At 36.4% G+C, this 12751-nt stretch overlaps 1 protein-coding gene across 2 annotated transcripts in view; it reads left to right on the forward strand.

The window, feature by feature from the left end:
* LOC110966478 (polypeptide N-acetylgalactosaminyltransferase 18-like) overlaps positions 1 to 12751 on the forward strand; it is a 115306-nt gene that overhangs the window by 47564 nt on the left and 54991 nt on the right. For both annotated transcript variants that reach the window (XM_051952602.1, XM_051952603.1), the window contains exon 2: positions 11847 to 12054. In XM_051952602.1, coding sequence (XP_051808562.1) covers positions 11847 to 12054 — 208 coding nt within the window. The remainder of the gene's footprint in view (positions 1 to 11846; positions 12055 to 12751) is intronic.

Here is a 12751-nt window from a genome sequence, read left to right on the forward strand (position 1 = left end):
TTTTCAGTTTAACCAACAAACGAGTCCAGTCTGAGATGAATGTAATGACTTCTGTCTGAACTGAGCCACATCCTGATTCCACTTTTAGAGTCTTTATTCTCAGAATCAGACAGGTTTTCAGGTCAATGGAGGGTTTAGAAGCTGAATTCTGCTCCCAGACCTGAATCCTCTCCACGTGTCTGGAGCTTCCTCGTCTGCTTTGTCTTCTGGTTGTTGAGCTTTTCACAGGATTCCTGCAGCGTTGAGTCGTTTCCAAATCCTCTGAATCCTGTTGTTGTCTGGTTCCTGTGATTCCTGCTGTCCTCAGAACGCTGCTAGCTCTGAGATATCTGAGAACCTCAGCTGGTCCCACAGACAATATGAAGATATTCAGGACGAGATTCAGGTTTAAGCTGGAGCCTGGTCTGGTCAAACTTTAACTCATCAGATTCTACTGATGGTAGAGCCTCAAACGTTGGAGAAATGTGGACCAAAGACTGGATTTTAGCAGAAACATGGATCCATTTCAGACATGCTCAGTGTCATAAAGGTCAAAAAGAAAAGCCCTTACAGAGAATGAAAAACCACCAAACCCACTTAAATTAATGTCTGACAACAACGAGGATGACGTTTTACATTTCTGCACTTTTTTGATTTTCTCGGACCAGTAACTTTTCATTAGTCATGTTTGATGCTTTTGAGTCATTTTGGACGAGTTCAAAGTCATCTTTTTTCACTATTTTATGAAGGTTTGAATAATTTTTTATACATTTTGAGTGATTGTTGAAAAGCTTTGAGTGCTTCTGGACAGTCTTCAGGTCTAAATGTAAAATCTGGACCTTATTAACCTGTTCCTGCTCAGAACCAAGCCGTCGTTTAGCTGCTAATTGGCCTCCTGGAGCTCCAGCTGCAGGCTTTCGTCTCTGTCATCCAGGCCTCGGTTGGTCTGATTCACCTCCAGAAGTGAAGCTTTGGGTCGTTGTTGCAGGAAACAAACAGGAATGTAAATGTGTTGTTGTTGGAGGAGGATGAGTGAATATTTTACAGACTGATGGATATCTGGAGCAGCGTTCTGCACAAAGACGACATTTGCATGAAGATGTAATTTATTTCTGCTTGTGTGGAGGGAAAGGTCACGGAGGAGAAGACGTTTAGCGTTTGTTTGTTTCTCCCAGCAGCTTTTACAACCGGTTCGCCTTTGTAGTTTTTAATCTTTAACCTCTGGATTCAGCAGCTGCAGCTCGGATTCATTCAGCGACGAGTGAAGAGTTCAGTCAGAGAAAAGTTTCATCAGATCAGGACGACTGAATGATCCAGCAGAGAGTGCTTCATATTGGTCCTTAAAAATGGGGGAAAAAGCTGTAAAACCTCCAATCCAGGCTGGTCTAGTGTCTCCATAAAGTTCCTGTCAGTGTATATCTATGATGGATCCATGTTTCTGCTAAAACACACTTTGGTCCACATTTCACTAAAGATGACTTTAACTTTGTACAAAATGGCTCAAAATTTGTCCTAAATAAGATCAAAATGGTCCATAATGACTTGAAACTGGTCTGAAATGACATTTGTGTCTCATTTTTGCTGTTGTGCATCTTGTTTGTGTGGTTTTGCGTCTCTCTGATACAGTTTTGTCTCCTTTCCGTTGTTTTGTCATTTCATGTCGAGTTTGTTTAGTTTTATGTCTCATTTTGTTGTTTTTTTGACTGGATTTTGTTGTTTAATTGTCTTGTGTTGCTTTGTCTCATTTGTGTCTCATTTGTCTCATTTTTGTCACTTTTGTCTCAGTTTTGTCATTTTGTGTCTCATTCTGTCATTTGTTGTGTATTTTTTATCATTTTTGTCTCATTTTGTCCTTTTTTATCTCATTTTTTCATGTTTTGTCTCATTTTTGCTGCTTTGTCGTTTTTGTGTCTCATTTGTGTAGTTTCATTTTTGTAATTTTGTGCCTCATTTTGTCATTTTGTGTCTGATTTGTGTTGTTAAATCATTCTGTGTCTCATTTGTTTTGTTTTATGTCTTTTTATGCCATTTTGTGTCATTTTTATCATTTACGGTCTTGTTTGTGTTGTTTTGTGCTTCTTTTTAAACATGTTGTGTCTTGTTTGTGTAGTTTTTTCTCATTTTTGACAGTTTTTGTCTAATTTTTGTCATTTTCTGTCTCGTTTGTGTTGTTTTTTGTGTTATGTTCTGTCTCATTTTTGCTGCTTTCCGTCTTTTTTGTGTCTCGTTTGTGTAGTTTTGTGTTTCTTTTTTATAATTTGTGCCTCATTTTGTCACTTTGTGTCTTGTTTTTGTCATGTTGCGTCTCGTTTGTGTAGTTTTTTGTTTCTTTTTTATAATTTGTGCCTCATTTTGTCACTTTGTGTCTTGTTTTTGTCTTGTTGCATCTCATTTGTGTAGTTTTTTGTTTCTTTTTATAATTTGTGCCTCATTTTGTCACTTTGTGTCTTGTTTTTGTCTTGTTGCATCTCGTTTGTGTAGTTTTGTGTTTCTTTTTTATAATTTGTGCCTCATTTTGTCACTTTGTGTCTTGTTTTTGTCTTGTTGCATCTCATTTGTGTAGTTTTTTGTTTCTTTTTTATAATTTGTGCCTCATTTTGTCACTTTGTGTCTTGTTTTTGTCTTGTTGCATCTCGTTTGTGTAGTTTTTTGTTTCTTTTTTATAATTTGTGCCTCATTTTGTCACTTTGTGTCTTGTTTTTGTCTTGTTGCATCTCGTTTGTGTAATTTTTTGTTTCTTTTTTATAATTTGTGCCTCATTTTGTCACTTTGTGTCTTGTTTTTGTCTTGTTGCATCTCGTTTGTGTAGTTTTGTGTTTCTTTTTTATAATTTTGTGCCTCATTTTGTCACTTTGTGTCTTGTTTTTGTCTTGTTGCATCTCGTTTGTGTAGTTTTGTGTTTCTTTTTATAATTTGTGCCTCATTTTGTCACTTTGTGTCTTGTTTTTGTCTTGTTGCATCTCGTTTGTGTAGTTTTGTGTTTCTTTTTTATAATTTTGTGCCTCATTTTGTCACTTTGTGTCTTGTTTTTGTCATGTTGCGTCTCGTTTGTGTAGTTTTTTGTTTCTTTTTATAATTTGTGCCTCATTTTGTCACTTTGTGTCTTGTTTTTGTCTTGTTGCATCTCGTTTGTGTAGTTTTGTGTTTCTTTTTTATAATTTTGTGCCTCATTTTGTCACTTTGTGTCTTGTTTTTGTCTTGTTGCATCTCGTTTGTGTAGTTTTGTGTTTCTTTTTTATAATTTGTGCCTCATTTTGTCACTTTGTGTCTTGTTTTTGTCTTGTTGCATCTCGTTTGTGTAGTTTTTTGTTTCTTTTTTATAATTTGTGCCTCATTTTGTCACTTTGTGTCTTGTTTTTGTCTTGTTGCATCTCGTTTGTGTAGTTTTGTGTTTCTTTTTTATAATTTTGTGCCTCATTTTGTCACTTTGTGTCTTGTTTTTGTCATGTTGCGTCTCGTTTGTGTAGTTTTTTGTTTCTTTTTTATAATTTGTGCCTCATTTTGTCACTTTGTGTCTTGTTTTTGTCTTGTTGCATCTCGTTTGTGTAGTTTTGTGTTTCTTTTTTATAATTTTGTGCCTCATTTTGTCACTTTGTGTCTTGTTTTTGTCTTGTTGCATCTCGTTTGTGTAGTTTTTTGTTTCTTTTTTATAATTTGTGCCTCATTTTGTCACTTTGTGTCTTGTTTTTGTCTTGTTGCATCTCGTTTGTGTAGTTTTGTGTTTCTTTTTTATAATTTTGTGCCTCATTTTGTCACTTTGTGTCTTGTTTTTGTCTTGTTGCATCTCGTTTGTGTAGTTTTGTGTTTCTTTTTTATAATTTTGTGCCTCATTTTGTCACTTTGTGTCTTGTTTTTGTCTTGTTGCATCTCGTTTGTGTAATTTTTTGTTTCTTTTTTATAATTTGTGCCTCATTTTGTCACTTTGTGTCTTGTTTTTGTCATGTTGCGTCTCGTTTGTGTAATTTTTTGTTTCTTTTTTATAATTTTGTGCCTCATTTTGTCACTTTGTGTCTTGTTTTTGTCTTGTTGCATCTCGTTTGTGTAGTTTTTTGTTTCTTTTTTATAATTTGTGCCTCATTTTGTCACTTTGTGTCTTGTTTTTGTCTTGTTGCATCTCGTTTGTGTAGTTTTGTGTTTCTTTTTTATAATTTTGTGCCTCATTTTGTCACTTTGTGTCTTGTTTTTGTCTTGTTGCATCTCGTTTGTGTAGTTTTTTGTTTCTTTTTTATAATTTGTGCCTCATTTTGTCACTTTGTGTCTTGTTTTTGTCTTGTTGCATCTCGTTTGTGTAATTTTTTGTTTCTTTTTTATAATTTGTGCCTCATTTTGTCACTTTGTGTCTTGTTTTTGTCATGTTGCGTCTCGTTTGTGTAATTTTTTGTTTCTTTTTTATAATTTTGTGCCTCATTTTGTCACTTTGTGTCTTGTTTTTGTCTTGTTGCATCTCGTTTGTGTAGTTTTTTGTTTCTTTTTTATAATTTGTGCCTCATTTTGTCACTTTGTGTCTTGTTTTTGTCTTGTTGCATCTCGTTTGTGTAGTTTTTTGTTTCTTTTTTATAATTTGTGCCTCATTTTGTCACTTTGTGTCTTGTTTTTGTCTTGTTGCATCTCGTTTGTGTAGTTTTTTGTTTCTTTTTTATAATTTGTGCCTCATTTTGTCACTTTGTGTCTTGTTTTTGTCTTGTTGCATCTCGTTTGTGTAATTTTTTGTTTCTTTTTCATAATTTTGTGCCTCATTTTGTCACTTTGTGTCTTGTTTTTGTCATGTTGCGTCTCGTTTGTGTAGTTTTTTGTTTCTTTTTTATAATTTGTGCCTCATTTTGTCACTTTGTGTCTTGTGTTTGTCATGTTGCGTCTCGTTTGTGTAGTTTTTTGTTTCTTTTTATAATTTGTGCCTCATTTTGTCACTTTGTGTCTTGTTTTTGTCATGTTGCGTCTCGTTTGTGTAGTTTTTTGTCAGACTCGTCGCTCAGGCTTCCAGCAGTCTGTCTTTTACATCATTCTTGTTTCTGCCTTCAATCATTTTCCGTGTTTTGTCGGAGCAGACCTCGTTTCTTCCAGGTCGGTTTATTTTGGGGATCTGCAGATGAACTTCCTGTTTTGACGACTTTTATTTGTGTGACTTTGATTCGATGCCGTCGCTCGTTTTCCCCGGAGTCTCTTTAAAAGCTGGAGCTCAAAAGGGTTCCAGAGAAAATGAGGAAATGTGAGACGTTTGTGCTGCAAAGGCTGCTGGGAAAAAGCTCAGGAAGCCGAAGGTTCGTCTGTTCGTGTCTCATTTAGGACCTAAAATCAGTCGGAGCTCCTCTGGAGATGGTTTCACTTTCTACCGTTTACTGCGAGTAAATTTAAATTCCAGATAAAAACTAGAAAAATGTGAAGGAATTCTAAATTCAGTTTTATGATCTCCTGCAGTTACACATAAAATATCGTTTATATAAGTTTTTATTTTGAAAAGCCAGTGTGTTGCATGTTTTTCACAATAAACCTGAAGAATAATAAAAAGTGATTCAATAATTATTCATAAAACACTTTATTAGCAAAAATAAAAACTGGAAAAAATTATAATTTAAACGCTAAAAGAAACAGGCCAAAAGTGTAAAAAACATCAGAAATTTTTACAATGTTTGAACTCAATAAATATAAATATCTAATAATATAAATATGTATAAATAAAAAAGTATGAATAGATATTGCAATAATATATAAATATCTAATTATATAAATATTTTAAAAAGTACGTATGAATAATTGATTGTTATAAGACAGAAATAATTATAAATATGTGTAAATAGACTAAATTTGAATATATTATTGCTGTAATATAGAAATAAATACAATTATCTGAATAAAACATGAAACTAAATATGCTTATTTAATGAATAAGTAAATAAAAATAGAATGAATCATATAAACATCAAAATAAAATAAAAAATATAAATATATAATCGCTGAAATATAAAGATAAAACAATTATAATGTTTATATAATAAATACGTAAATATGAGTAGAACTAATAATATAAATATGTCTAAATGAAGTTTAAAAAATAAATCTATTATTGTAAGATAATATAGTAATACTTATGTCATGTATAAATAAATAGAAATAGATCTAAATAAAGATAAAAACAGTATTTCTATAATATATGAATAACTATAAATATCTAATAATATAAATGCATAAAAATATGAACAAATATAAATAAATAGATGAAAATACCTCAGACTTTGTTTCTCCTCCATCTGTCTTCTTCTGTTTCCTGTTTTTATTCTTTGCTTTTTATTACTTCAACATTTTTTTGTGTGTGTGTGTGTGTGTGTGTGTGTGTGTGTGTGTGTGTGTGTGTGTGTGTGTGTGTGTGTGTGTGTGTGTGTGTGTGTGTGTGTGTGTGTGTGTGTGTGTGTGTGTGTGTGTGTGTGTGTGTGTGTGTGTGTGTGTGTGTGTGTGTGGGTAACAAAAATGAGGATCTGCAGCTGAACACGAACCCGATCCTTCATTATGTCGAGTTCCAGAAAGATTTAAGAATTAAAGATTTAAAATCATCCATCCATCCATTCTCTATACACCGCTTCATCCTCACTAGGCTCATGGGGGGTGCTGGAGTCTATCCCAGCTGACTCGGGTGAAGGCAGGGGACACCCTGGACAGGTCACCAGTCTGTCACAGGGCTACATATACAGACACACAATCACACTCACATTCACACCTACAGACAATTTAGAGTAACCAATTAACCTCAGCATGTTTTTGGACTGTGGGAGGAAGCCGGAGTACCCGGAGAAAACCCACGCATGCACAGGGAGAACATGCAAACTCCATGCAGAAAGATCCCAGGCCGGGATTTGAACCGGGGATCTTCTTGCTGCAAGGCCAAAGTGCTAACCACTACGTGTTCTTTCCATTTGCTCATAATGGATTTGATGGTGCTCCTGGGGATCATCAAAGATTTGGATATTTTTTATAACCCAACCCTAAAGTGCTAACCACTACCCCACTGTGCATATCATCTAGTCTGATGGACATAAAGCTCCATCCTGGTCTCCTCAGACCAAAGAACCTTCTTCCAGGTGTCTTCAGAGTCTCCACATGTCTTCTGGTGAACTCTAGTCCACATTTAATTGGAGCTTTTTCCATCAGAGTCTTCCTCTTTGTCTCCATGAAGCTTTCACTGGTGAAGAACAGACAACAGTTGTTGATGAACAGTCTGAAGATGGAACTCCTTCAGAGGAGTCATAGAGTCTTGGTGGCCTCCCTCAGTGTTCTGACATCATCATCTGTAAAGCTCCAAGCAGATGTTTTCCAGTTGTTGTTCCTCATTAATAAATTAGAGTCAGAGTTGTGCAGCTTCTTGTTCTTCTTCTGTGGTGGTTCTGTTTCATCTCGTTCATGTTCCATGCAGCTCTGGGACGATGAGAACAGAAGGTGTCAAGATGTTTCTCCTCCACCTCTGTGCTGTTAATTGGTGTCGTGTTTTCTGAGGTGTTCCTTCATCAGCGATCCTCTGCTGCTTGGAGGTTTGTCTTGTTGTGTAGCTCTGGTTAAACATCACACGTGTCTTTTCTCAGAGCTGCTGATTTAAATTAAACAGTCTGTCGCCTCGTTCTTCTCTAACAGCAGCAGACAGAAAAGCTGTTTCTGCTCGGCGTCGTCCTCTGTGGAAATTCTGCAAAACAATTAAAGAAAAAAGTGGATTTTATTTGGTCTCTGACAGGCGACAAAATAATCTGTAAACACAAGGACATGCTGAGTGACATGCAGCCATATAACATGGGATGGAAAACTGTAATACACCCCCTGTCAAAAGTTTTAGGACACTTTCTACTTTATTTGAATGAGACAGTGTCCTAAAACTTTTGACGGGGTGTAAATATACAGTATATAGGTAAAAAAAAGTCATTTTCAAACGGTTTTTAACATTTTTGGAACATCTTGTTTGTTATTTTACAGGTTCCCTTTGCTTTGTTTAGTCGCAGATAATTTCTAGTAAAATCACAGAAAAAACAATTAATTCACGTCTTATTTTTTTATAAAGGTGATTAAAAAAAGACCATACAGTTTACTTTAAATCAGCAAAAAAGTAAAATTACTTCAGATATTTACCGTTATTAAAAGGAATTTATTTAAATAAACACTTTTACCGTAATGATGCTGCCTCCACCGTGCTTCACGTTATAATTCTGCATATTGACACTGAAGCTTTTTGAATAAATGCTCTTTGTTTGGTAAATTACAGATAGTATCTAATAAAATCACAAAAATACAAGAGTTAATTTGGATCTTAGCTGTAAACTCACAGGTCAAAACTGTAAATACCATCAAAGTGCTCATTTGTTTTGGTTTTTAGTTTATTTTTCTGCTGCATTTAAAGTAACAGCTGCTGATATTTCCAACATCTCGTTCATATTTTTGCAGAAAACCACCGTTTTCCAGGTGTTTTAGCCGTTGTTTTCCTTCATTTGTGGGCTGTTTGTTCTGTTTCTGGCAGTGTTCAGTGGAATCAACACCTCCAGTTTGTCCTCCTTCATGCTCTAAACGCTCTGTTTGGACTTTGCTGTTCACTGTTAAACACACAAACAGCCGCTTCCTCCTGCAGCTGATGCTTTAACATCCAGAAGCAGCTTTTTGAAGCTCTCTGCTGCACTAAAACCACATTTTCAGCGATCATCGGCGGATATGAACGGACGTATTCTCTGAAAAAAGAGGCGACTTCAACCTCCTCCAAACTCCTGGTGACTCACGCTGCATTTGCGGCCAAGAAAAATGGAATCCTCTGAGCTTTTAGGTGCTTATTACGAGGCAGCGAGGGCCCAGCGTTTCACCCGGCGGAGCATTAAGCATGTTATTGGCAGCCGGGGAAGCGCTGCTCTTCAGACTAATAAAAAAGCCATTCAGCCGAGGGGAGACGAGCCTCTTCACAGGCCTTCAGCTGCTGTTTTCTGGCCGCCCAAACACAAGAAAGGCGCGTTTGAAGCAGAAAGCTGCAGAGGGAAATGGAAGTCTGCTGCTTTAGAATGTGTTTATGAGGAGCTGTAAGAGATAAAACTCAGAGGGCTTCAGAGATAAACTGGTTTAGAGGCAGAAACGCTGGAGGTGAAGGAGGTCGGAGGCAGATCTGGGATCAGGTTGAGCTCATTTACATGTTTGTTTTTTCATTTATCGATCGATTAGAATGTTTTCATGTTCAGAAAACACTCAGAGCTGCAGCTTCTTTTCTCAGATTGTGTCCAAAACGCTTCATTTCAGCTGCTCCTGTTAAGAAACGCCCAAAAAACACGTTCTTGTTTCATCTTTTCACTTTTTTTCATCGCTTTGTCGTCATTCTGTCTCATTTTTAACCTTTCGTACCTCGTTTTTGTTGTTTTGCATCTCGTTCTAGTTGTTTTGTGTCTCGTTCTAGTTGTTTTGTGTCTCGTTCTAGTTGTTTTGCGTCTCGTTTTTGTTGCTATGCGTCTCGTTTTTGTTGCTATGCGTCTCGTTCTAGTTGTTTTGTGTCTCATTTTAGTTGTTTTGCGTCTCGTTTTTGTTGCTATGCGTCTCGTTCTAGTTGTTTTGCGTCTCGTTTTTGTTGCTATGCGTCTCGTTCTAGTTGTTTTGTGTCTCGTTTTAGTTGTTTTGCGTCTCGTTTTTGTTGCTATGCGTCTCGTTTTTGTTGCTATGCGTCTCGTTCTAGTTGTTTTGTGTCTCATTTTAGTTGTTTTGCGTCTCGTTTTTGTTGCTATGCGTCTCGTTCTAGTTGTTTTGCGTCTCGTTTTTGTTGCTATGCGTCTCGTTCTAGTTGTTTTGTGTCTCGTTTTAGTTGTTTTGCGTCTCGTTTTTGTTGCTATGCGTCTCGTTTTAGTTGTTTTGCGTCTCGTTTTTGTTGCTATGTGTCTCGTTCTAGTTGTTTTGTGTCTCGTTTTAGTTGTTTTGCGTCTCGTTCTAGTTGTTTTGTGTCTCGTTTTAGTTGTTTTGCGTCTCGTTTTTGTTGCTATGCGTCTCGTTCTAGTTGTTTTGTGTCTCGTTTTAGTTGTTTTGCGTCTCGTTTTGTTGCTATGCGTCTCATTTTTGTTGCTATGTGTCTCGTTCTAGTTGTTTTGTGACTCGTTTTAGTTGTTTTGCGTCTCGTTTTTGTTGCTATGCGTCTCGTTCTAGTTGTTTTGTGTCTCGTTTTAGTTGTTTTGCGTCTCGTTTTTGTTGCTATGCGTCTCGTTCTAGTTGTTTTGTGTCTCGTTTTAGTTGTTTTGCGTCTCGTTTTTGTTGCTATGCGTCTCGTTCTAGTTGTTTTGTGTCTCGTTTTAGTTGTTTTGCGTCTCGTTTTTGTTGCTATGTGTACTACTATTTGTAAAAACAGATTTTTGATATTAACTGGACTTTGTATTTTGTCCTCTTTTTTCAAACATGTAAATTATTGTTTTTTTTCTACAGTTTTACTTGATATTCTCTTTAATTTAACAAGACAAAGAACATCTGTAAAATGAGAGTACATTTCTCTACAATGAAATAAAAGTCTGGTTCAAAGCTGTTTAAAAATGTGAAAGTTAATTTTCCCCAGTGGATGAATAATAATCTGTCAGACAGCAGAAACGTTTGCTCTCTGGATGCAGAACCTCCGGTTTTGTCGCTTTCTGGAGGTTTTCCTTCATGAATATTTCATTTTCTGGGACAAACAGCAGAAATCCAGAGAGGCGATGAGCTGCAAACTGTTAAAACCACTGAGTGCCTTTTATTGTCTTCAGCCTGAAGCGTCTTTTCTTTGTTTTCTCTGTTCGTTCTGCAGCGCTGCTTTAAAAACAGAAACGTTTCCTCGGGCAGCTCGGACCGTTTGTCACTTATTTATAATGAAACCCAAATAAAAGGACAAGAAGCTCCCTGTTCTGTACAGTTTGTTCCTCCAACGTTCTGCTGAAACGATTCTCTGAGAGTTCGATGATCGATAGATTTCTCCTCCATGAAGCTGTCAGAGCGACGCGACGGTTAAAGATGGAGCTCAGAAAACAGGAAAATATTTCCTCTAAAAAGAAAAAGATTCAGAACAAAAAGCAGCAATGTGTTTCCAGAAACACAGAAAAAATGAACAGAATGAGTCAAACTCAGGTTTACAGACTTTAACATGCAGAAAATATTTAAATGTGTTCATCTGCAAACTTGTCCACAACGACTCACACATGATCTAAGATTCATAGAAAATAACCAAATACCAGCAACGAACGACTAAAACACTAGTTATACATTAAAAAAACCTGCCCAAAGTGACTAAATTTGTCCTTGATTACTAAAAAAACATCTTCAAAAACACCTGGAAAATTAATCGGAAATCAATCAATGGGACAAAAAATGCAGAAAATGACTTTAAAGTTAACAAACCAAATACTTCCTGAAAACTGTGACAATATTTGACCTGAATGACCGAACTATGCTAACTATGCTAACTATGCTAACTGTGCTAACTATGCTAACTATGGTAACTACTAACTATGCTAACTGTGCTAACTATGCTGACTGCTAACTCTGTTTACTCCGCTAACTGTGCTAACCATGCTAACTCCTCTAACTCTACTATTGTTCCAACTATGCTAACCTTGCTAACTGTGCTAATCCTGCTAACCCAGCTAACTGTGCTAAACTTGCTAACTCTGAAAACTGTGCTAACTTTACTAATTGTGCTAACCTTGCTAATTCCGCTAACTCTGCTAACCCTGCTAACCTTTCTAACTGTACTAGCCATGCTAACTGTGCTAACTGCTAACTGTGCTAACCTCTCTAATTGTGCTCACTTCTCTAATTGTGCTAACATGCTAACTGTACTAACTGTGCTAACCATGCTAATCCAGCTAACCACGCTAACTGTGCTAACCTTGCTAACTGCTAACTCTGTGTTTCCTCAGACACGCCTCAGAAGGACGGTGATGACGCTTCGTCCTCGTCAGACTCCACCTCTGACTCCGCCTCCTCGCTGTTCAGCCACTGGGGTCGTGATCTTGGACCGGAGAGCCGGAGGGCAGCGCTCAGGAAGTTCCGTTACTACGGATACAACGGTTACCTTAGCGACCGCATCTCCCTCACCAGACCGATACCAGACCTTCGGCCCGACGGGTCAGTAGAGATAAAATAAAATAATTTAATTAATGTCTGGAAGGACGGGTCAGTAGAAATAAAATAAAATAATTTAATTAATGTCTGGAAGGATGGGTCAGTAGAGTTCAATAAAATAATCAGATTCACTGATTTAAATTCATGTCTGTTTAATTTAAACCTAAACAATTCTTTAAAAGTCAAGTTTTTCTAATTTATGAAAGTTAATTTTTGTTCACTAAAATTCACAAAACAACACAGAAGGACAAAAATAACAGAAAAGGATGCTAAAATTACACAAAATTCACACAAAAGACACAAAAATAACAGAAAAGGATGCTAAAATTACACAAAATTCACACAAAAGACACAAAAATAACAGAAAAGGATGCTAAAATTACACAAAATTCACACAAAAGACACAAAAATAACAGAAAAGGATGCTAAAATTACACAAACAACACGGAAAGACAAAAACAACAGAAAAAGACAAAAAAATTGTACAAAAGGATGCTAAAAATGCACAAAAGACACAAACATGCTAAAATGACACAGAAATGTTAAATCCCTTAGAAAGGTGGACGTGTTGTGATTTCTCCACCGTTCGTCTGATCTGGATGTAAAAACTCAGATTACAGCTGGATTGTTTCATTTAAATCCACTGTGGTTTGGTTCAGGGCTGGAATCCTGGAAGCTGTAGAGAACTTTAGCAGAACTT

This window comes from Acanthochromis polyacanthus, chromosome 8 (genome assembly GCF_021347895.1).
Source record: "Acanthochromis polyacanthus isolate Apoly-LR-REF ecotype Palm Island chromosome 8, KAUST_Apoly_ChrSc, whole genome shotgun sequence".
Classification (NCBI taxonomy): domain Eukaryota; kingdom Metazoa; phylum Chordata; class Actinopteri; family Pomacentridae; genus Acanthochromis; species Acanthochromis polyacanthus.